General features: G+C 24.8%; 5 protein-coding genes across 9 annotated transcripts in view; 3 read left to right on the top strand and 2 right to left on the bottom strand.

Moving 5' to 3' along the window:
* Positions 1 to 5,115, top strand: part of LOC122860117 (neural-cadherin) — an 80,843-nt gene extending 75,728 nt beyond the window's left edge. For all 4 annotated transcript variants that reach the window (XM_044163774.1, XM_044163775.1, XM_044163776.1 and 1 more), the window contains 8 exons: positions 71 to 276; positions 366 to 1,120; positions 1,206 to 1,506; positions 1,612 to 1,801; positions 1,893 to 2,134; positions 2,284 to 2,499; positions 2,590 to 2,751; positions 2,841 to 5,115. In XM_044163774.1, coding sequence (XP_044019709.1) covers positions 71 to 276; positions 366 to 1,120; positions 1,206 to 1,506; positions 1,612 to 1,801; positions 1,893 to 2,134; positions 2,284 to 2,499; positions 2,590 to 2,751; positions 2,841 to 2,950 — 2,182 coding nt within the window. In that variant the 3' untranslated portion in view covers positions 2,951 to 5,115. The remainder of the gene's footprint in view (positions 1 to 70; positions 277 to 365; positions 1,121 to 1,205; positions 1,507 to 1,611; positions 1,802 to 1,892; positions 2,135 to 2,283; positions 2,500 to 2,589; positions 2,752 to 2,840) is intronic.
* A 2,387-nt stretch (positions 5,116 to 7,502) lies between these two features.
* On the top strand, positions 7,503 to 15,845 carry LOC122860118 (neural-cadherin-like). The gene is made up of 3 exons (XM_044163779.1): positions 7,503 to 7,877; positions 7,954 to 15,504; positions 15,592 to 15,845. The coding sequence occupies exons 1-3, from the start codon at positions 7,565 to 7,567 to the stop codon at positions 15,750 to 15,752; spliced, it is 8,025 nt and encodes a 2,674-aa protein (XP_044019714.1). The 5' UTR covers positions 7,503 to 7,564; the 3' UTR covers positions 15,753 to 15,845.
* Positions 15,753 to 16,957, bottom strand: LOC122847351. The gene is made up of 5 exons (XM_044144944.1): positions 16,707 to 16,957; positions 16,522 to 16,620; positions 16,262 to 16,407; positions 16,030 to 16,175; positions 15,753 to 15,778 (listed from the first exon to the last, which is right to left on the bottom strand). Exons 1-5 carry the CDS (start codon positions 16,938 to 16,940, stop codon positions 15,753 to 15,755), a joined length of 651 nt encoding a protein of 216 aa, XP_044000879.1. The 5' UTR covers positions 16,941 to 16,957.
* A 156-nt stretch (positions 16,958 to 17,113) lies between these two features.
* Positions 17,114 to 18,228, bottom strand: LOC122860180. The gene is made up of 4 exons (XM_044163878.1): positions 17,793 to 18,228; positions 17,618 to 17,716; positions 17,368 to 17,549; positions 17,114 to 17,276 (listed from the first exon to the last, which is right to left on the bottom strand). Coding segments are annotated over exons 1-4 (534 nt in total). The 5' UTR covers positions 18,045 to 18,228; the 3' UTR covers positions 17,114 to 17,275.
* Positions 18,229 to 21,113: 2,885 nt separating this feature from the next.
* Positions 21,114 to 26,172, top strand: LOC122860147 (aromatic-L-amino-acid decarboxylase). Of its 2 annotated transcripts, none has more exons than XM_044163835.1 (8): positions 21,114 to 21,303; positions 22,437 to 22,559; positions 22,905 to 23,025; positions 23,354 to 23,467; positions 23,585 to 23,834; positions 24,292 to 24,761; positions 24,826 to 25,026; positions 25,325 to 26,172. In XM_044163835.1, exons 2-8 carry the CDS (start codon positions 22,480 to 22,482, stop codon positions 25,529 to 25,531), a joined length of 1,443 nt encoding a protein of 480 aa, XP_044019770.1. In that variant the 5' UTR covers positions 21,114 to 21,303; positions 22,437 to 22,479; the 3' UTR covers positions 25,532 to 26,172. The 2 variants fall into 2 exon arrangements, with proteins under 2 accessions (XP_044019770.1, XP_044019771.1); XM_044163836.1 differs by lacking the exon at positions 21,114 to 21,303 and adding an exon at positions 22,093 to 22,216.
* Positions 26,173 to 26,342: the final 170 nt, after the last annotated feature.

Here is a 26,342-nt window from a genome sequence, read left to right as displayed (position 1 = left end):
AATTTATTTTATTTAAATTATTTTTTATTATATTTATATTTTATATTTTATAATATTTATTTATTTATAGATGTCAATGTCCAGCTGGTTACAATGGACCAAGATGTCAACAAACAACAAGAAGTTTTCGTGGTAATGGATGGGCATGGTATCCGGCACTTGAAATGTGTGACAACAGCCATCTTAGTTTTGAATTTATAACAAGAAAACCTGATGGTCTTTTATTATACAATGGACCTATTGTACCACCCGAGTCTGATGAACTTATGGTTTCAGGTAACTTAACAAACACAAAGTTACAATAAAACTTTTCAAACTTAAATATATAAGGTAACTAATCAATTTAATTTTTATTATTATTTTAGATTTTATATCTGTTGAATTGGATCGTGGTATACCAAGATTATTAATTGATTTTGGATCTGGTACACTTGAGCTTAAAGTTAAAACAAAAAGGCCACTTGACGATGGTGAATGGCATAGACTAGATATATTTTGGACAACTGAAACAGTTAAATTAGTTGTTGATTATTGTAAATCAGCTGAAATAATTGAACAAGAAGATGGTACACCACCATCATTTGATGGTACATCATGTCAAGCAACTGGTGTTGTACCACCATTTAATGAATATTTAAATGTCAATGCACCATTACAAATTGGTGGTTTATATGTTGAACAATTTGATCCAACTCAATATAAATGGAAAACAATGCCAGTTGGTAAAGGTTTTGATGGTTGTATACGTAATTTATTTCATAATAGTAAATTATATGATTTAGCACATCCTGGTTTGTCAAGACACAGTGTTGCTGGTTGTCCACAAACAGATGAAATATGTAATAATCAAGAATCAACATTTAGATGTTGGGAACATGGTACATGTGTTGGTAGTTTTACTGAGGCAAGATGTCAATGTAATCCTGGCTGGACTGGTCCTGGTTGTATGGCATCAACAATACCAACAACATTTAAACCACAAAGTTATGTTAAATATGCATTGTCATTTGAACCAGATAAATATTCAACACAAATACAACTTAAATTTCGTACACGTGAAAGTAGCGGTGAATTATTTAGAGTTAGTGATCAACATAATCGTGAATATGCTATACTTGAGGTTTGTTTTAATTATTTGTTTAATTATACTATTTAATTGTATTTGTATTAATTTAAAATAAAATAAATAATTAATTGTTCTTTAGATCAAAGCAAGTAGATTGCAATTTAGATACAATTTGAATAGCATGAGAGTTGAAGAACGAGATATTTGGCTAAATGCTATAGCTGTTGATGATGGACAATGGCATACTGTTCGTGTATCAAGATATGGTTCAGCAGCAACATTAGAATTGGATGGTGGTGAGGGAAGACGTTTCAATGAAACATTTTCATTTGATGGACATCAATGGCTTCTTGTTGACAAACAAGAGGGTGTATATGCTGGTGGTAAAGCTGAATATACTGGTGTTAGAACATTTGAAGTCTTTAATGATTATCAAAAAGGTAGTAGTTTACTATTTTTTTTATTTTATTTATTTAATTTTAATCATATTAATTCTTCTTTGGAGCTTTGATGTGTAATGATAAATTGGTTTATTTGTTTGATAGGTTGTATTGATGATATTAGACTTGAGGGAAAACATTTACCACTACCACCAGCAATGAATGGTACACAATGGGGACAAGCAACAATGGCTAGAAATCTTGAAAGAATGTGTCCATCAAATAAACCATGTGCAAATGTATTATGTAAAGAGCCATTTGAATGTATAGATCTTTGGAATGAACATGCTTGCACGTAAGTTTATTGATACACTTATATTATATTAATTATATATTAAATTTTTATGTCTATTTTATTAAATTGCGGGTATTTAAATATTTATTAGATGTGGTGAAGGAAGAATACGTTCACCAGATGGTGAATCATGTATGGATAAAAATGAATGTATTGATTATCCATGTCTCAATGGTGGTAGATGTATTAATCAAGATCCAAGACTTAGATACAGATGTATTTGTCCTGAAGGTTTTTGGGGTGAAAATTGTGAACTTGTACAAGAAGGACAAACACTTAAATTAAGTATGGGTGCACTTGCTGCCATACTCGTTTGTCTACTTGTTATTCTGAGTAAGTTTATTTTTCATACCTTTTTTTTTTTCTTTTGTTATTTAATATCATGTAAAAAAAAAAAAAAAAATTTCAAAAGTACTTTTATTATATTTTTGAATATTATTAACATATTTAAAATTTTTTTTTTTTTTTATTTTTTATTTTAGTTTTAGTGTTGGTGTTTGTTGTGTACAATAGAAGAAGAGAAGCACATATAAAATATCCAGGACCTGACGATGACGTCAGAGAAAATATAATAAATTATGATGATGAAGGTGGTGGTGAAGATGACATGACTGCATTTGATATTACGCCATTACAAATTCCAATTGGTGGTCCAATACCAGAAATGGGAGGAAAAATACAAACTCATAAATTGGCTTGTAAGTTTTTTTTTTTTAATTTTATTTTAGATTGAATTTTTATATGTGAATAAATGAGATAAATATTATTTATTTATTTTAATTTATTAGATCCAATGGGACCAGAGCCAAATGTAGGAATGTTTATTGAGGATCATAAGAAAAGAGCAGACAGTGATCCAAATGCACCACCATTTGATGATTTACGAAATTATGCTTACGAGGGTGGTGGAAGTACTGCTGGTTCTCTATCCTCGTTGGCATCTGGCAAATGTTGTTATCTTTTTTATCTACTTTTATTATTCAAAATTAAAATTTTACTAATGTTTTTTATTTTGTTGGTTTTTTATTGTCTTGTGCAGGGACAGACGATGAACAACATGAGTACGAGTATCTTGGAGCATGGGGTCCAAGATTTGATAAACTCGCTGATATGTATGGTCCAACTGAAGAAAGCGAGGAAGAAGAATAAATTATAAATAAAAGAAAAAACAAATTATAACTGAGTTAATCTCGTAAATTTCAATGATGGGTAAGCAAACAACATCCCTAATGTTAATAATAAATAAGACTCAAATTGCGTTAGTGTAATAATAAATAAATATGTAGTCAAAATGTCCTTGTTGACTCTCAACTGGCATATCGCAATAACGCGAGAAAGTAATAAACACGAGTTAAGTTAATAAAAAAGAATTAAAAAAAAGACAACTCCATTATAACTTATAAGTGAATGTAAGTCATAAAAAAAAAAAATCTCGTCAACCCTGTTCTAAAGTCAGGATTTAAAAAAAAATAAATAAATAAAAAGCACGAACTTTGAAATAGTTTATAAGCTCATAAAGAAAAAATAAAAAAAAATTATTTATTGCACCAAAATAAGAAAAATAAGAAAAATACGACGAGAGTTTTTTAAAAATGAATTTTGAAAAATGAAAAAAAAGTTAAATAATATCCTGAGATGTATGTGTAATGTGCTGCGAATATAAGGAGCTTGATTATAATCGTCAATTCCTTACAACGCTTTAACAAATTTATCTAAGACTTTTTTTTGTATAAATTTGTTTTATTTATTTATTCAATATTTAAGAATATAATATATATCGTTAGATGATTTTTTTACACAATTATTATTAGAATTTTTTATTTAAAAAAATTTATTTAATCAAGACATATTGTCAATATAATTTATTACAAATTAATACTACTTTTGTCAATATAATATTGTCAACGATATTAATTATTTTATTTATAATTTTTTTTTAATTTAATTTAAAAAAAAACTCAAAATATTTTTATGAATACCAAAGAACGAATAATTGGCATAAATAAAATATAACTTTAGTTCATCTTTTTTATAAAAATAATGTAATATTTAAATATAATAATAATTTTTAAGTTGAAAAGAAAAAAAAAAAACAAACAAAGGATAAACGAATTTATAATATATTCACTGTTGAGACAGTTTTATTGATATAATTAAATAAATTTTAAAAAATAATAGATGTTTGAGATGTGTGCGCTGTGGCGTGTAAAAAAGTATTATAGTTCAACTACAATTACAACGTGGTTTTGCCATAAAATAATAATAAATAAACAAAAAAAAAAAAATAATAGAAATTATAAATAAAAAAAAAAGTTACAAATGTTAATAGTTGTAATTGAAAAAAGAAAAAAAAATAAATCACTGTTTCATTACGTCATTAAAAACACACCATACAAATGAAAATTCATTGTCATCAATAGAAGTATTATGATCATTATATATTATTGATATTGCATTTAATAATAATATTTAAATTTAAATAGTTTATGAAATTTAAATAGAGTCACGAGGAAGAAAGGTATAAAAATATATTTAAAACAAACCAACTTAAACAGTGACAAAGATTAAAATAATTTAAAAAAAAAAAACAAAAAGCTCACTAATTACATTCGTATTATCCTTTATAGTTTTTTTTTTTTTTTTTTTTTAAATTATTTTTTATTTCGGTCGTGATGAGAGACAAAAAAAAAAAAAAACGCCAGAAAGTATATGGTGTAGTAACTCGATAAAAAACATCAATGAAAATATGTTAAATATTTAAATAAATTAAAAAAAAAAAACAAATTTTTTGGAATAAAAATAAATGAAAATAAATAAAAAGAAAAAAAAGGATAGTGTTAATAAACTCAATCGTTAAACGAAATCGAGTTGTTACAAGAAAAATAAAAAAATATAAAAAAAAAAAAAAAAGAAAATCCCTCAAAAAATCGACTGATCTGTAAAATTCTCAAAACGGGATATTTCATATAGTCAATTTACAGATTTAGGAAGTCATTTGTGACTAAATTATCCGTAATAAAATGTACATTCGAATATCGATGTCCAAATATGTAATTATATTTATTGCTCGAACAAAAAAATTTTTAAAAATAATCGAGATATACGATAAAGTATAAATTAATATAAAATTAGAAAAAAAAAGAATAATAATAATAATAATTTGTCGTGGTAAGTTATAAAATTAAATTACCAAGATTATCCTTAAATTTTGACCGTGTTAATTATAGTTTTGCAATTTGTGATATTAATTTTTTGCGAATACTCTGTCCCAGATAAAAATAAACAAAATGACAAAGATAAATATTAAAGAACAACCACCTCTTCCTAGTCTATCATATAAATTAATGTAAGATTGAATGTTTCTTCGCCCTATGAATCTCTTCCACATCCCTATCCTTGACTGTTCATAAAACCTTAATTATTAAATAAATTATTTGTTACTAAAATTATTTTGCGTTAATTAAATTCAAAATGAACCAAAAATTAACAAAATTAACAAAAAAAAAAATACTGTAGAAAATCACACACAGTATTTCTAACGACTGGCATTAGAAAAGAAAGAAAAAAAAAATTATTTAAGAATATAAAAAAATTATAAAAACTCAAAAAATAAAATAATTATAAATGAAGGTTTTAATTGTTAAACAATTATGAGTTATTTTTATTTATTATTTGCATGTGTACAGTGGCAATGATAGTTTAAAATCACTGTTGTGTGTATGTACATTTTAAAAAGAAAAAAAAAAATACAAATCGTTATACATTTTTTATTATTAATTATTCGCGTCCATCTGAAGAGCCAGAACTCGATCCATGTGTATTTCAAAAAATTGTATATATAAATCAATTACAAGAATGAATAAAAAAAAAAATAAAAAATAACGAAATGAATACGTCCAACGTGAAATATAATTAAATTTCAATTTCAGATCATCAAACATTTTATTTTATTTTATTTATCATTAAATTTTTCATCATTGTTAAAATTATTTTATTAAAAATAATTAATTATTAAATAAAACACTTAAAATTAATTTTATATTTTATTTCGATCATGGAGAACAATTGACTTTAAAAATTATAAAAATTATATCAAATGATTTAACATATCCGTGATCTTTTGACTGCCTAATTAATAATTTAACTTAAAAAAAAAAATTAATCATTGAATGGATGTAGATAGAGTACTATTGGATCGAGTATGAGCCAACAAGTAGAGTACCTTATAGCCGGAGAAACTGTTTTTTATTATTATCATAACTGTCGTTAAATATTTAAATAAAAAAAAAAAAAAACAATTAAGATAATTTCACTGTAATATGTATATATGCTGCCACTGAACACATTCTCAATTTAACAACATATATATAATTATATTATAATAAAAATCCAAACATTATAATCGAAAAAAAAAAAACCAACAAACAAGAAAAATATTACTTATTGATTGATATTTATTAATTAATTAATTATAATTATTACCACTATTATCTATACCATTTGTACGTTATACTTCAGTTCCAAAAAAAAAAAAAAATAAATGCCTTTCTTTTTAATAAAAAGGATAAATAGTATATTTTTGTAAGTTTTATTTTATTTATCCCAATAAATAAAATTATTATTTATTTTTTGTATTTTATATTTTAAATTTTAATATATATTTTGTTAATGAATTTTATAATATTTTATTTTAATATATTTCAGAGAGAAAAAGATAAATATTTATATTTATCATGTTGACTGCAGTATTATTAAAAATTTTCTAGAAATATTTGGAAACTTTGGTGATTAGCTTATCTTTTTTTCCAAAACCACAGGTGATTAGATTTTCAATCATGACTAATATCAGGTATCCCCACTTTATAAAATTTTAAAAATTAAACAAGGTTCAGAGTACACTTGTCGCCCGAGTTTATTACAAGCCGGTCTTTTCTTTGGTGCAAGGTGCGAGGAAAATTATCTATTTTGGAGTGAGATATTATTTAATTGTTTTGTGAATTAAACGTGAGTTTATATTAATTTAATTTTAATAATTTAGCTTTTATGGTGTGTTAATTTTAATTAAATGTGTATTTTTTAAAAACGAGGAAAAATTATATTAAAATTAGTCGTTTTTCTATAAATTTATTTGTGCGAAAAATTAAATTTCTATCGAGTTTATTTACGAAAAAATGAGAGAAATTTATTGTCCATTCAATTGCTAAAATAAAAATACATATATTACATGGTTTAATTTTAAATTTGATAAATAAATTTAGTCATTTTGACACGTTGTAAATCGTATTATCATAACAATGTGAAAAAAAAAATTTCTTTTTATTTCTATCAAGTCAATAGTAATTATTTTATTTAGAAAAAAAGTACAAGAAATATATAGTCAATTTAATTGCCAAAAAAAAAATATATTGGATATCACATGGTTCAATTTTTCAATGACGAATATCAATGACTCATAATTTTAATTTTTTTTTTTTCTATTTTTGTCATGAGTCAGGTATTGTTATCTTGTCGAATTTTATCTATTTTTTTTTTTTTTCCAACTACCTATTTTGGTATATAAAAAAATATTTATTATTTTATTTTTTTTTCATTATTAAATTCTACTCATTTAAAAAAGAAAAAAAAACTTGATGGTCGTTTATCAATTTTTTAATCATCGAATATATATAATTTCAAAAAAAATTTAATACATTTTATTTTTATTTCAACAGATATTAGTGAGAGTGAGCTTGAATGAATTGAATCAGTAAATAAATTTTAAAAATGATGAAAATGTGGTGTAAAAGATCAGTGCTGCTTGTTTCACTGATGATGATCATATGGAACACAAGTGCAACAACAACAACAACTGAAAATAAAATTGAGTTGAGATGGAGTGAGTCACTGGATGATAAACTTGGACAAACAAAATTTTCAATAAAAACAAACGACAGTATGACAAATTTTATGATGAAACAACACAATCAATGGTTTTCTGTAAATTCAAATGGTGATTTGATTCTAAAAAAAAAATTGGATTACAAAAAATTGGAAAACGACAAGACCATTCATTTTCCAGTATTATACAAAAATAAAAGTGAGTATAATTAATTCAACAATAAAATCTTTGTTTAAAAATTTAATTTTAATATATATTATTTTTTCAACAACAGCAACATCAAGATATGAAGATCTCCATGTTATTATAAAAATATATAATATTGATGAACGACCGTACTTTGTAAATCATGCTGAATCAATGAAGACAATTTTACCACCCATGGCATTGACACAGCCCAACTATAAAGTATACAAATTCAAAGCAATTGATCCAGAATCAAATTCTCCAGTGTTTTATAAGACAGAAAAATTATCTGGTGCTAGTTTTATTGTCAATGAAACCACTGGTGAGGTACGAGTTAATGGTAATCAAGATTTTACAATAAATGATGAATATTTTGTAACTGTTCAAGCTACTGTATATGACAAAAAAATTAATCGTACATTATCATCAAATGAGCATAAACTTTCAATTATCATTGGTAATCGTTCACCACAATTTCAATATGACAAATATGACATTGAAATTATGGAAAATCAAGTCAAAGATAAAACAATAATAAAAATAAATGCTACATCATTTACTTCAATATCATCAATTAAATATGAACTTAAAACAAAAAATTCAAAATCAGATGGTTTTTTTACAATCAATGAAAAAAGTGGTGAAGTTAAATTAGTCAAAGATTTAGATTATGAAGATCCACATCAGCCAAAAGAACATAATCTTCAAGTAATAGCAAATGAAGTATATCATAGTGATATTGAACCATCAAGTGTTGATTTAACAATTTCTGTCATTGATATTAATGATAATTATCCAATTTTTGAAATACCAGATTATCAAATACGTAATATTGATGAGGACATACCAATTGATACAAGTATTCTTCAAGTTATTGTTAAAGATGCAGATAGTAATGAAAATGGAATTATTGAATATTCAGTAACAGATGATAATTTTCGTATTGATAATGCTGGTGTTATATATAATAATAAAAAATTAGATGCTGATTATAATAAAGCATTATATAAATTTGAAGTTATTGCAAGTAATCCAATTGATATTACAAAAAAAACTTCAGCAATTGTAAGAATATCAACAAACAATAAAAACGATGAAATACCACAATTTACAAAAGATAATTTTATCTCTAGTATTGATGAAAATGCACAAGCAAATACATTTGTTACAACAATAATTGCATCTGATATTGATAATGACATTGTCAAGTATTCATTTGATAATGATAGATTAACATCTGGACCATTTGAAATTAATGCAGATACTGGTATCATTCGTCTTCGTAGTAATCATAAATCATTTGATAAAGACATGTATGAATTAACTGTAACAGCAAGTGATGATGGTAGTTGTTGCATTGATGGTAAATCAAAAATTCATAAAAATACAACACAAGTTATTGTATCAATAACTGATATTAATGATAACAAGCCTGTGTTTGATAATTGCACAATGTATTCACCAAGTGTTAAAGAATCACAACCAATTGGTACATCAGTTATAACTGTAACAGCAACAGATAAAGATATTGGAATAAATAAAATTATTAAATATAAAATAATAAGTAGTGGAGATAAATTTAAAATTAATGAAGATACTGGTGAAATAACAACAAATGCTGAATTAGATAGAGAAGAATTTAAAACAATACCAATAACAGTAAGAGCTATTGATTGTGGTAAATATCCATTAGAAGGTTTTTGTTCATTTAAAATAAATATAATTGATATAAATGATAATCCACCAATATTTACAAAAACAAAATATGAATTTTTTATAAATAATGATATTAAAATAAACTCAACAATTGGTCGTGTAACAGCAACAGATGCTGATGCTGATGAAAATAGTAGAATTAGTTATTTTAAATTATCAGAAACAAATGATTGGAAATATTTTGATCTTAATACAAAAACTGGTTCAATAATATTAAAAAAATTGCCAGTATTTGGTAAAAAAAATTATAAAATTGATATATATGCATCAGATAATGGTACACCAGTATTAAATTCAACAGTTGTTGAAGTTGCAATAAGAATTACAAATGTTAAAAAAAGTTTGCCAATATGGATACCATCAGAATATGAGCCATTTCATGTTAAAGAAAATCATGGTGTTAATACAATTGTAATGACAATGAAAGCAGTATCTGGTATGGCAAGTAGTCATAGATTAACATTTGAAATATTATCTGGTAAAACACCAGAAACAAATGGATTACATACATTTAAAATTAACAAACGTGATAAATTAGGTGATGATAATTCAACATTCATTGATATTATTCTTAATAATCAATTACATTGTGAACTTGTACCAAATTATACACTAACAATTGAAGCAACAAATGATGATGAATTAAGATCATTAGCAATAATTACAATGATTGTTGATGATACAAATGATCAAGAACCAGCATTTGGTATTCGTTCTGATAAAGAAACTATTTTGGAAAATAAACCAATTGGTACTTTTGTATTTAAACCTGAAATAACTGATAAAGATGTTGTTTATCCATATAATTCAGTAACATATAAAATAATAAAACAAGATAATCCATTTTTTACAATAAATGAAAAAACTGGTGAAGTATATACAAATAAAGTATTTGATCATGAAGATAATACTATTCAGAAATTACAGTTCATAGAAATTTTAGCAACTGATGGAGCAAATTCAACAAAACCAAATGCCCAAGGACCCAATACAGCTCATAAAGAATTTCGTATTTTAATTATTGATGCAAATGATAATCTACCATCATTTAATCAAACATTATATACTGGACAAGTTGAAGAAAATTCTGATAGAATGACAAAAGTATTACAAGTATTTGCAAGTGATCCAGATGAATTAGATGTATTACAATATGAAATAATTGATGGTAATACACGTGGTGAATTTTTAATTGATCGTGAAACTGGTGAAATATTTGTATTTGGTACAATTGATTATGAAACTAAAACAAAATATAATTTGACAATAAGAGCAACTGATTCATCAAATAATTGTGTGTCAACTGTATTGATTGATGTTATTGATAAAAATGATAATATACCAGTTTTTGATAAATCAAATTATATTGCTTATATAACAGAAGAAGATGATAAAAATTTACCAAAATTTGTATTAAATGTATCATCAATTGATGGTGATAAAGGTCGTCCTCAAAAACATCGTTATTCTATAAATCATAATAAATTTAAAATTGTACAAATTGATGAAAAAACTGGTGCTTTATATATACTTGAAAAATTAGATCGTGATCCACCTCATGGACAGCCACAATTACATTTTACAGTTTATGCACATGATGAAGATGGTCCTGATGGATCAATAGGTGTTGCTGATATTACAATTAATGTTAAAGATATTAATGATAATTTTCCATATTTTTCAAAAAGTATTTATGATGCTCAAGTTAAAGAAAATGGTACAAAAGGACTTAATGTTATGATGATAAGTGCAGCTGATGATGATGATCCATTAGAAGGTGATAATGCTAAATTAACATATTCGATATCGAAAAATGAACGTGATCCTAAAAGTGGTGCTGATATATTTGAAATTGAACCAACAAGTGGACAAATTAAAACAGCAATATGTTGTTTAGATTATGAAGAAAAACGTGATTATTCAATTCAAGTTATTGCTGAAGATGGTGGTAAACATCAAGCAACAGCAACAGTATCAATTCGTATTATTGATGTTAATGATATGCCACCAAGATTTACCAATGAAACATGGTATGTTAGTGTTTCTGAAACAGACACTGTTAATTTACCAAAATCATCAATTTTAACAGTTACAGTTGAGGATGAAGATGAAAAAGAAAGTAATTTATTTGAATATAAAATTATTGAAAATAATCCTGGTAATGGTGCTGATAGATTTAGTATAGAAACAAATAAAGATGGTAGTGGTTCATTAAAAATTAAAAAATATCTTGATTATGAAAATGAAATACATAAAAAAGGTTTTAAATTTTTAATTCAAGTTAGTGATAAAGGTACAAATGACGATGATAAATATCACGTTGCATATTCTTGGGTCAACATAACACTAATTGATAAAAATGATAATAAGCCACATTTTGAAAATCCAATAACATCTGTTGATGTATCAGAAGATAAAAAAATTGGTACAATAATTGGTGAAAAATTCACAGCAACTGATCCTGATAATGATGGAAAAAATAATATAACATATTTTATTGAACGTAGAAGTAATTTTCATATTGATAATAATGGTATTGTTACAATTAAAAAAATGCTTGATCGTGAAAAAGAATCAATACATTATGTTGCAATATTAGCTATTGATAATGGTGTACCAGCATTAACAGCAACAACAACATTGACTGTTACTGTTACTGATGTAAATGACAATGCACCAAGACTACGTGAAAATACAGCTATGTTAAAAGAAAATTCACCACCAACAAATAACATAATAACACTAACAGCAATTGATGATGATGACAAAACAAAAGGTAATGGACCACCATTTATAATTGGTCTTGATATAAATGCATCTGATGAAATTAAAAATAATTTTGATGTTAAATATGAAAATAAAGACGATGGTATTGCAATTGTATCATCATTAAAAATACTTGATCGTGAATTTAAAAAAGAATATTACATTCCAATTGTCATAAAGGATAATGGTAAACCAACAATGACTGGTACAAGTACATTGACTGTTATAATTGGTGATACTAATGACAATCCAATGTCATATGGTTCAAAAAATATATTAGTTTATCAGTATGATGATAAACCAATTGACACTGATATTGGAAAAGTTTATGTTAATGATCTAGATGACTGGGATACTGATAAAACCTTCAAGTTTGAAGATGAGCTTGATCATTCACCATTTAGCTTAACTGAAACAACTGGTATGATTAGAATGAAATTAGAAAAACCTTTATCTAATTATGGACTTAATTTTGAGGTCAAAGATTATCAAACAAGTGTTACAGCTCATGTTACAATTGATGTTAAAAAAATAACACATGAAGCTATTATTAATTCAGGATCAATGAGAATATCTGGTGTTTCGTATGATGATTTTATTAAAATTAATAACCAAGGCAAAAGTAAATTAAATTTGTTCATAGAAAAACTATCAGTATTGTTGAATGTTGATCCAAATTATATTGATGTATTTAGTGTACAACAACAACAAAAAAATCCATCACAAACTGACATAAGATATTCAGTTAAAAATCCACTTGATATAACACATGAAAAATTAACAAATAGTAAACATGAACATGGTGTAATTTATTATCAGCCAGTTAAATTAAATGGTATTGTATCAATGCATCGTGAAGAAATTGAACGTGATGTTGGTATTAATATATTAATGGTGGGAATTGATGAATGTCTGACTGAAAATAATTATTGTGGTGGTAGTTGTACAAATAGACTTGATATCAGGGGTACTCCATATGTTGTTGATATGAATTCAACATCATTAGTTGGTGTATATGTAAAAGTAACTGCTGAATGTACATGTGCTGCTAAAACTTTAAACAATGAAAATACTTGTGAAACAATGCATTGTTATAATGGTGCTAAATGTATTGAAACAAAGTATGGAGCAAAATGTGAATGTGCAGCTGGTTATGATGGACCAAGATGTCAATTAACAACAAGAAGTTTTAAAGGTAAAGGTTGGGCTTGGTATCCATCATTTGAAATGTGTGAAAATAATCATCTTAGTTTTGAATTTATCACAAATAATTCAACTGGACAATTGTTATATACTGGACCAATTGGTCCACCAAAATTAAATAGTCCTGAGACATCACATTTTATATCAATTGAATTGATTAATGGTTTACCAAAGCTATTAATAAATTTTGGAACAGAAATTATTGAACTAAGTATCAAAAATAATAATCAAAATTTATTAAATGATGGTGAATGGCACAGATTGGATGTTACATGGAATCTTTATAATATTGAATTAATTGTTGACATGTGTAAAAATGATAAATCATCATGCTATGAAACTGCTCCAGTTCCATTGTCAAATGATTATTATTTAAGTATAAATGGACCAGTACAAATTGGTGGTTTAAATATTGCAAGTAATACAATTGAACAACACAAATGGAAAAAATCACCAAAAGGTATTGGTTTTGATGGTTGTATTAAAAATATAATTTACAATAGTAAAATATATGATCTTGGACTTCCTGGATTTTCAAAAGAATCATGGCCTGGTTGTTCACAAGTTGATGATATTTGTAATAAACATTATTTAAATAAATGCTGGGAACATGGTATTTGTGTTGGTACTTTTACAAAACCAAAATGTCAATGTGACATTGGTTGGTCTGGTACATACTGTAATGAAAAAACAATTCAATCAACATTTAATGAAAAAAGTTACATTAAATATGAATTATTATTTGAGCCTGATAGTTATTCTACAAATGTACAATTTAATTTTCGTACAAGACAATTAAATGGTGAATTATTTAGAATAAATGATAAACGTAAATTTAAATATGCTGTTATTGAAATAATTGAAAGTCATTTATTATTTCGTTTTAATTTAAATGATAAATCAATTGATGAACATAAAATATGGCTAAGTGATGTTAAAGTTAATGATGGACAATGGCATACTGTTAAAGTATCAAGATATGGTTCTGCTTGTATGATTGAGCTTGATGGTGGTGAAGGAATAAGATCCAATGAAACAATAATATTTAAAGGACAACAAAATTTTATTATTGATAAAAATGATGGTGTTTATGTTGGTGGTGTTGAGCCATCTGGTACATATGAAGCTTATGGTGATTTTCAACATGGATGCATGAGTGATGTAAGATTAGATGATAGACATCTTCCTTTACCTCCAACACTCATGAAAACTTCAGCTGCAAATATTGCGAGTTTTAAAAATGTTGTTAGCCAATGTTATGATGATGATAATAAACAATGTCAACCTCATATTTATTGTAAAGAACCATATCAATGTGTTGATACTTGGAATAATAATGTGTGTACTTGTGGCATTGGAAAACAATTGTCATCAAATAATACAATGTGCACTGATAAAAATGAGTGTCTTTATCATCCATGTTTAAATGATGGACAATGTATCAATCAAGATTCACCAATGATTTATCAATGTCATTGTATAAATAATTTCATGGGTCATAATTGTGAATTAGTTGAAATACCAAACACATCTTTGTTGATTGTATTTAGTTATATGCCTGTTACCATAATAGTGCTTTGTATAATACTCTTCATTTTATTACTTTATATAGTTAAGATAAAAAGACGTGAAAAACCTATGATGGATACTGAAATGAAAGAGTTGCCTCGTGATAAATTATTACCATATGAAAGTGAAGGTGGTGGAGAAGAAGATACTGATAAATTTGATAAAGGCATACTGCTTAATGCAAAATATAATCCACTGCCAACCAAAGAATCTGATCAACCTGTTACAAGTTCTTGCAATAATGAACCATTACCACCAGGTGTTTCTGATTTTATTGATGATAGAATGACAAATACTGGAGCACTACTTGCACCAGATAATACCACGAAATATGCTTATGAGGGAGATGGAAATTCTATGGGTTCATTGTCATCATTGTCAACAGGTAAGACTTGATGATTTTTAATTTTTTCATGTACTTGTTTGTAAACAATGCAATAATACTAATTATTAATTTTTTTTATTTTATCAGAGGGTGAACCAGATGAGCTATCTAATATTTTACCAAATGAACCAAAATTCAGAGAGCTTGCTGATATTTTAGAGCAGATTGATGATGATGATGATGATGATAATGATGATGATGATGGTGGTGGTGGTGGTGGACAAATCAGTCACTCAGTTTATGTTTAATTATAGACTGTGTAAACAATATTGTGCTCTTGTATTAATTAATTATTTTTATGACTGTAGATTAAATTATATATTAATTCATTTTAGTTAAATGACGAGATGTAAAAATATTTACAAATGTGTATATTAAATAACAATAAATTTTAAAAGTAAAATAATAAAATTTCAACATAATTTTAAATAAAAATTATATTATTTAAATTATTTCGTTTTGTAATTATATGATTTTTTTTTTTTTTTTAACTAGAACTTCTTTTTCTTCTTCTTCTTGTTTTACTTTGATGACTTTTTCGTGTTTTTTTACTTTTACTTGGACACTGACAATTATTTTGAATTTCATAATCAGCTTTTGGCAATTCACTCAAAAATCTATTTAGCAATTTTAATTTAGTCTGATTAAAAAATTCTACAAGTCCATATTCCCTGAAATGAAAAAAAAAAAACCAAATTAATATCCTTCTTTTTTTTTTCGAAATTTAGTGAAATCAATTATTAAATAATTAACCAACCAAATATCAGACAGCTCAATGGCTCTTGTAACATAAAGTGAAAAAATTAAAAAACCACAACTAACACCAATAGTTGAGTTTATTGATAACCACTGATTTTTTCTAATCCATTCACCAGTTTCTTCACACTTCATTGCACTCAGTGTCTGCAATTAAACAACCAGTTAAAACAATTATAAATAATTTAAATAAATTCTAATGGAAAAAAAAAAACAACAAATACATCAATAAACGATGTAAAAAAAAAAGAATTACGTTACGTGACAAATGACATCAGGAAGTCGATTCATTATCAAAACATCAATTGGACCCCATATGCAGGCAACTGAAAATTCCAGAATGAATGCTGTCACCAAAAACTAATAAAAAATATAATTAAAATAACACTTGTCGTTGTTAAATTAATTCTCTTAGTATCAACTAATCAAATTAAATTTATAAAAACCTCATAAACACAAATAACACTTGATGTTGGTTTACGAAATGATGATGGAAATATTCGTTCATTAACAATTATAATATAAACACCACATGCAAATATATTTGAACATAATTGTGGTCCAGTTATAAATTCTTCACCATCTTCATCAATCATTGAATTTGCAAAACAAATATGAAATATATTTATACCAAATAAATTTAATCCCAATGACCATATTGTAAATAACAATTTCGTCATAGTAATTTTTTTTTCTAACTTTATTTCTAACTTTATCAAATTATAAAATTTTTTTTCATTGACACTTGTAACTATGTTCAGTTTATTTAACGTATCACTTATTTTTTATTGATTTTGTTTGTTTAAATTTTTTTTTTTAAAATACACAAAATATTTTGTATATAACGACAAATGATTTTTTAAAATTTCTTTTATTAGACACAACATTTAATATAAATTTATAAAACATTAGATGTTTTTGTATCATAAAAAAACCAATCAGTAACTTCTGGATCTTCAAATGTTATTCTTTTATTATTACCATGTTTTTTTGTAAAAAATCTTGTATTTTTAACTCTAAATTTATAAAAAAAAATTGAAAAATAAATAGATGATGTTATTAAAATTATATAATAATTAAAATAGAAATTTTTTTTTTTAGTATTACTACTTGTTCCATAGTTCAGTAATTTCTTCGAGTGATTCTGTTGCATCAAGCATCCAGACTAATGATAAAATTGACATGCAGAGTGACATGTGATCAACTGCATCTTCTTTGATCATATAATGAGCAGCTTGACCAATTGGTGAATAGTTATCAAGGCCTACGTATGAATTGAACCACATCAACTAAATAAAAAAATACTTATTAATATTCATTGCTTGATAATCAATTTCTTTTTTTTTTTTTTACATACAATTTCACCTGATTTCATATTTAAACATATGATACTGTTAACCAAAGGTATCCAAATAGCTCTTGTTGCTAAATTTTGTACAAGTGCTGCAATAATCATCTAAAATAAAAAATTAAAATTACAATTTGCTTTTGATAAATTAATTTACAAAATAATATTTATTTTTTTTTTTTACTTCGTAAATGTATATAATAAATATTGGAGGTTTTTTTAATGAATCTGGCCATGGGCTGTATTCGCCAAGTAATGACAATACAGAAAACATAAATATAAGTGATGACCATGTTGGATTAAATGGTGATGCACTTTCATCAGCAAAGCAAAAACCAATTATACAAATTTGACGTAAATGTGTGTACAATCCAGTTAGTACCATTGCTATCCAATGATAATTTATACATTCTATACAATCTCTTATTTCATCCATAATTTTTTCATTTAAATTAAATTTTTTAAAAAATTTACTAGCTTTATTTAATTTTGGTACTTGTTTATATTTCGGAGTATTTTTTTTTTTAAATATTAATTTGACGTTTTTTAATTAATTTACCTGTCGAGGTTATTTTTTTTTTATTAACTCATTACAATAATCATACAACTTCACGTAAAGCAAAAAAAAAAAAAATAATCAATTTTCTCTGTTTTAAGCTTTTTATAAAAAACAATTCTTTTTTTTTTTTTACTTGTTTATTTTTTATGATAAAATGAATGTAAATTATCAAAAAATAATCTAATAAATTATGAGGTAATTTTAGAATTTGAATAATCTAAATAAATACAAATTTAATATAAAAAAAAATAATAAAAAAAGATTTTATATAAAGCTGAAAAAAAGGAAAATAAAATATACTTACTTGGTGAATTTTTTTTAGATGCTATACGTGCTTTTGTACAAAAGAAAAACTATGAGGCACTTTATCCCCGCATGTAAGTAACATCAGCCCCTCATTCATAATGCATTACATTTGGCCAATGGAATTTCCACATGAGTGATAAATACAATAAAATAAATGACAAAAATATGTATATACCATATGCACATATATTTTCACAAGTGGTCCAAAGCTTCACTTGTAATCGAAACAATTTAAATATTCATATATTTCATCGAAATAAAATATACACTGTCTTGAATAATCTGATAAATTAATATATCATCACTTGATTAAAATCAATTTATCTTTTTAAATAATAACAAAAAAAAAAAAGTAAATATTTTTATCTTATTCATTACTCAACGATGAGTTAATAATTTTATCGAAAAATGATTGATTACATAATAATTATAATAATATTGAATGACGAGTTAATGACACTGAAAATGACATTTAAATTTTGTTTATTATTTTTATTAAAATATCGTCTTTTGAATCCTCGTCATTTTGACTTTTGAACAATTGAACAAGGTGGAACAAAAGAGTCAACCAACTGATAATAATTTCAGGAAATTATCTTATCCATATCATTCACCTTTTAAATTGTTTTATTTAAAATAATATTAGCTTATTTATTGATTAAAATTGACCTTATTATTTACATTAAAAAAATATTTTTATTTATTTATAATTTTATGGTTTTTTTATTTAACTGGGTAGTGAATCATTGCAAGTTGCAAAGATGTATTGCTGATTATTGTCAGTCAGTTGTCATGGTAACAACTGTGCTTGAGATCAAATAAAGCTAAATAAAGTATATTTAATCCGGCTTCTCAGACCAACGTCAATCGAAGAAGATAAAAGAAAAGAATAGATAACAAGTAAAGAGAGTTTTTATCAGAAGTTTAAAATGAAAAAGTCCTTGGTAGTTGTTGAAGGATTCAACCCCTTTATTCTGTCTTTTCAGTAATTTCACAAGGAAATTACGAGTAGCTGACATTTTCAAGAACAAAGATAAAATAAATAAATGTTTTTTAATTTTATTCATTTAATTTAAAGATATTAAGCAGCTTAAACGATAGTAATATTTCAACTTTTTATATTTTTCTAAAGTTTAGAAATAAAGCTTTCTTTTTTTCTTTTTTTTTTTCTTTTTACTATTACCATCGTTTAGAATATAACACGATCAAATATTGCTGATACTATTTTATTTTCAAGCACAGTTTCTAATGATTTCTATAAATTATTGTTAAATATTTCTACAGCGAAAAAACAATTATCATATCAGCAAAAAAACATTAAATATAAATTTCAATTACAAAAATAATTATACAAAATTTTAATTGAGGAAAAAAAAAAAAAAAACAGTGTCATTGTATATTCAAGTTTGCATAAATTGATTTTATAAATAAAAGGAAAAAAAATTTAAAATAAATAAGAATGAAAGGAAATTGTTAGCGAGTTTTTTTATATATCGACATAAACTTGTTGCTTGCACTCGAGGACATAAAATATGACTGTATTATTTTTTTATTATGAAATTTATATTACTCAAGAATATACACACGTTTACTGTGAAAATTTATACTCAAATTTTTTTTTATGATTAAATTATCTTTCTGAATTGAGCTTAATTTCAAAGATTTTATATTTTTTTATATTTTTTATAAAATTTTTAAATTTAAAATTTCTTTCTTACTTTATTTGTTTTTTTAAATTAAGTTTCATTTTTTTTTTTTTTAAATGAATAATACATTTGTTTAGATTTATTTGCTAATTGTCACAAGTTTTTCTATTCATCGTGTCAGTCAAAGTAATTATTATTGATGCAGCTATAACAACCTCGATATTACAAGCTATATCAAATTGACTCAGGAATACTTTTTAACACAATTAACTGTGAACTATAAAATTAACTATAGTACATAATGCAATTTTACGCCAGACGTGAATAACAAGAACGTCAATAAATTCATATATATATAATACAAATATATCAAAAATGATATTTTAAAAAATTACACAAATTAAATTTAAATTTTTTCTACACAGAAAAATAATTCAATTAATATTTTTATTAAAAAAAATTAAAAACAAAAATTATTTAAGCTTTAAAATGGAAACTAAAAACTAAATTTCATTTAAAATTTCTAGTAGCTTTTTTTTGTTTAATTAACAAGCATGTAAAAAAATAATTTTAATATTTTTTTTAATTATTTAATTGAGAGGATTTAGGGTGGACATGGTAATACTTGAAGCTCATCAGATGTCAGTTTCAGCTATCAATGAATAAAAATAATTGGAATAATCAATAATCCATGAATATAATAATAACGTTTAATTATTATTTATTAATTAATTGATTAATTATTTAAAAATTTATTTAAATGATTAATAAGTTAACTAGAAAAATCAAGTTAATTTTTAACTTGTCAAGAAATTAGTTAAATAAATGTGTGATAAACAAAATTTAAAAAAAAAAAAAAAGAAAAATTTAATTATCTGAAATTCAGAATCTATTAGTCAGGGTCTTTTCCTTTGCGTCAAAAAATTGTCGAGAAATCTTATTGGTCGAGTTGGTCCATGCTGTTGTATAAAAAGTCAGTCAAGAGTAGGGGCTCTACATAAACCCTGGTGATACCAAGTTCTCCTAACACTTGCACATCATCCACCAGCCAAGCATCATCAATTTTTATTTTTAATTATTTAAACATAAACTGATTAATCCTCAGTGAATTAATATTTAAAAAATATTTTTCTTCAAATAAAAAAGTCTGCTCTTCAGGAAGATTAACAAAAAAAAAAAAAAATGTGAGTAAATATTAATTATTTGTTTTATAAATATCAATTATTTAATGCAAAAAAAAAAATTCATGGACATGGTTAATGGCTTGACAATTATATAAAAAGTAAATAAAATAAAAACTTTATTTTTTTTTTTCGTTATAAATACTGGCTAATGAAGAAATCGATTAAGAAATGAAAAGTTGTATTGAACATAAAATTAAGTAATAATAATTTTTTTATTTTTCCATTATCATTACAAGTAGATTTAATTTTTTTTTTTATAAAATTTTTTTTTCCTTTTAAATGTCTATTTTTATTTAAAATATTTTCCATATTTTTACGCGAAAAAATTTACTTTTACTATCGACAAATAATATTACTATCAAATGGCCTCGTTTTATTTAAAAAAAAAAATAGATAAAAATAAATTCAAGAAATTGCATTTTTAATTTTAATTTTTTTCACTGATAAAAAAAGGATAATACAAATAATAATAATATTAAAGTTAAAAGTATAAAATGAATAAATTATAAAAAAAAAAAAAAATATCATTCATGGGATTTTTAGTTGAAATTTAAATATTCCTGACCTTGTACAACAAACGTCACACAATTTGCAACTGGGAATTCCCCTCTAGCAGCATTCGCGCTAAGTCAATGACTTTCTGATATTAAAATGCTCTAGGATTAAATATTTTTCAGTATTTATCATTGAATAAAATTGACAGTATACTCTATATGAGTCATGGTCGTTCGTTACTTTCCAATTGACTACACTGTAAATTTATATATACACTTGCTAAAATTATCTACAATCGTAGTTCAAGCCATTCATCTCTCATTGATTCACAAATATTATTTTTTTTTATTTACCAAACAACAATAGGTGTTGATAATTTTAAATCATCGTGATAATGCCAATGTGACATTGACCATCAGTAATTTAATCATTCAAAATGTTTATCTAATTATTAACAATCACATTTTGCATCAATTTCTATTATCAATTGATAACTCATTTTGTTTTTATTTTTTTTTTTTCTAAATCAATTACTAATAAAAATAATAATAATATATTTTTTTTTATTTTTAAATTAAATTAATTAATGTTTGTTTTATTTAAAATTATAAATTTTTTATTATTATTTTTAATTACAGTACATTAATAAACAGCTGAGACGTAGAAAAAAAAAATCGAAAAATGGACGCAGATGGGTTTAAAGATTTCGCCAAAGAAATGACTGATTATATTGCAAATTATCTGGAAAATATTCGAGACAGGTAAGGATAAAAAAATTAAATTCTTTTCATTGATTAATATAAATGTTTTTTTTTTTATATCAATAATGAAGTGTAATTAATTAGTCTGATCGATATGATTTAGATACTGCTGATTAATTGATATTTTATTCTTTTGAATGAAAACAACAATTCAAGGTTTACAATAGATCATTATTTTTATTTTTTTTTTTATAAATTACTGATAGCCGGATTTAAATTTCTGTTATTAACTTGAGTGGGTGAAGGTTTCTTTTTTTTTTTCTTTTTTATTCAAGACAAATACGGATGCAAAACTTGCTTCTATTCTTTTCGATTTTTTATGGAAATTTTTTTTTTTTTCGATAGACGAGTTCTTCCTACTGTTGAACCAGGATACATGAAGCCACTATTGCCATCAGAGGCACCTCAAGCACCTGAAAAATGGGAAGATATTATGAGTGATATTGAACGAGTCATAATGCCTGGAGTGAGTTTTTTTTTATATATCCAAACAATCAAAGTTAAATGAAAAATTATCATTTAATTTTTTTTGCAATTTGATTAAGTACTTCAATATTTAATCATAATGTAATTATTGAATATTAAGTATATTTAATTATTGAATATTTCATATTATCTTATCAATTTATCAATATGTAGATTTAAAAAAAATTTAATATTACTTTATAAATTTACAATTCAATATGAAAAATATGTCTGGACATTTAAAGCAAATAGGAAAATTTATTTGAATAAAAATTCAAAGTTTAATTGGTAAAAAACAAATTATATTTTTTGTTATTTTTATTTTTCAGGTAACACATTGGCATAGTCCCAGATTTCACGCTTATTTCCCAACAGCACAATCATACCCAGCAATTGTCGCTGACATGTTGAGTGGTGCAATCGCCTGTATTGGTTTTACCTGGGTAAATAAAAAACATAAAAATTTATCCACAATTATAATGTTTATAAATAAAAATACATAAAAAAAAAAAAAAACCACACAAATAATAATAAAAGTTTTTTTTTTAAAATAAATTCAGATGGCAAGTCCAGCATGTACAGAGTTGGAAGTATTGATGTTGGATTGGCTTGGAAAAATGTTGGAACTTCCAAATGAATTTTTAGCTTCAAGTGGTGGTAAAGGTGGTGGTGTTATTCAAGGAACAGCAAGTGAAGCAACACTCGTTGCACTTTTAGGTGCAAAAGCTAAAAAAATACGTCAGGTCAAGGAAGAACATCCAGATATGACTGACAATGATATTATTGCTAAACTCGTTGCCTACGCATCTTGTAATAAGACAATTTATATTTACTTTTATTTTTTTTTCTGCTATATTTTAATTTTCATATTATCATCATCATCAGTATCACAAATTACACTTAAAAAGTATTAAATTAGTTTTATCGTTTATTACATTTGTCATGTAACATGGGTTGAAAAGAGTGGATTTAGTTGGTGAGGCAATTCTCGGGTACTTTATCAAGCAGCACTTTGTTACCATGGCAACGCGTAATAACCACTCGAGATTTTATTTTTTATTTTCAATCTCTTTTATTCATTTTTTATTTTCTATTTTTTAACTCACTTCTTCATGAATAAACCTTGTCAAATAATAAAATTTAAAAAGTAAAAAAAAAGATTTCAAGCTAGGACACTTGCTGATTATAAAATACTCATGTTAATTTTAATTTGTGATTATTCTTTTGTTAAAATTTTAATTGTAATTTGGTTCTTTTTGTTTTACAGGTCAAGCACATAGTTCTGTTGAACGAGCTGGTCTACTTGGTGGTGTTAAATTTCGTTTATTAGATGTTGATTCAAAGTATAAATTACGTGGTGATACACTTGCTGAAGCAATACGTCAAGATCGTGAAAAAGGTTTGATACCATTTTATGCTGTTGCAACATTGGGAACAACATGTTCATGTGCATTTGATAAACTTGATGAACTTGGTCCTGTTTGTAATCGTGAAGATGTATGGATACATGTTGATGCTGCATATGCTGGATCAGCATTTATTTGTCCTGAATTTCGTTATTTATTAAAAGGCATTGAAACAGCTGATTCATTTAATTTTAATCCACATAAATGGATGTTAGTTAATTTTGATTGTTCAACAATGTGGCTTAAGGATCCAACTTATGTTATAAATGCATTTAATGTTGATCCATTGTATTTAAAACATGATCAACAAGGTTCAGCTCCAGACTACAGAGTAAGTTAATTTAATTATTTAAATTACATTTAAGATTTATTAATTGTTTTCTGTTTTATTTTAGCATTGGCAAATACCACTTGGAAGAAGATTCCGTGCATTAAAATTATGGTTTGTTCTTCGTCTTTATGGAGTTGAAAATTTACAAAAATACATAAGAAATCATGTAACACAAGCACATGAATTTGAAGCACATGTTAAATCAGATTCACGTTTTGAAATTGTTGCTGAAGTAATCCTCGGTCTAGTTTGTTTCCGTCTCAAGGTAAATAATATTATTAATAATATTTTAAAACAATTACTTAAAAAAAAAAAAAATTATAAATCAATTTTATTACTATCAAAATAGCCATTTATTAATCGTTTTTTATTTGTATTTTTAATAAACTTCAATGAGTCCAAGTAACGCGGTCAACCTTTCTCTAGCCTTCACTGTAAAAAAAAATATATAAAAAAATCAATTACCTTCAATTGCGACTTTCAACAGTTTTACAACTCCCACGTTGATATTTACTAGCGAAAAAAAAAAAGAAAAAAATTGTATTAATCTCTGGTTATTTCAGGGATCCAATGATATCAATGAAATGTTACTTAAGAGAATCAATGGTGCTGGTTACATTCATCTGGTACCATCAAAAATAAATGATACATATTTTCTACGACTTGCAATATGTTCAAGATTCAGTGAGAGCCAAGACATTGATAATTCATGGCGTGAAATTAAATTACGTGCTGATGAATTACTTGAAGAACAATCAGTAACCAAGTGATGGCGGGCCCAATTAACACGTGGATGTAAAGCACTTGCACCATCAACCTGCAATCAATCATAGTTATCAATAATTGATAAAATATTTGATCATTTACAATTTAATTGTAGCCTTGAGCCAAATTTTTTCACGTGTCAACAATTTTATTGGCCACTGCAATTATAAAATTATTATTTTTTCTTTTTCTCTCTATTTATCTTATAATTATATCAACATAAGAAAAATATCGCGTGATAAAATTAACATACAATTGCATGTGAATTTTAAATTTACAAACAATATTCAACTATTTATCAACACAATTTTTTATATTTTTAATTTAATGTAAATATTGTTAGTTAATTATTTTTTATTTTTCTTTATGTGTATATATTTTCTTTTTTTTTTTTGTCACTTAAAGTTTGTCATTTATTGTTGATATAAATATTTATTGAATGTTGATTTGTATTTTAAAATTATATATTAGAAAAATTAAATAGAAAAAAAATGTAAATTATAATTTTTTTGGCTAAATTGTACTGCGTTAGACAATAACTGATAAATTGCTTAAAATATATAGTAAAAATTGATGTTTGATGGGACCAGGAAATTAAAAAATAATATTTACATATTTAAAAGTACCTGTTTATCAAAGTTGCGAGCTTACCATCGATATTTTATTTTTAAATTTAAATTGTTCTAAATGTCGTAAAATATATTTAAAAAATAAAAAAAAAATATATACTTTGTGTTTTTATGAATATATAAATGTTAAAAAAAAAATATATCTTCTTGATGTAAATTTAAAATGAAAAATAAATAATAAAAAGTA

Source organism: Aphidius gifuensis, linkage group LG1 (genome assembly GCF_014905175.1).
Source record: "Aphidius gifuensis isolate YNYX2018 linkage group LG1, ASM1490517v1, whole genome shotgun sequence".
Lineage (NCBI taxonomy): Eukaryota > Metazoa > Arthropoda > Insecta > Hymenoptera > Braconidae > Aphidius > Aphidius gifuensis.
This window is presented reverse-complemented; position numbering and strand designations above follow the sequence as displayed.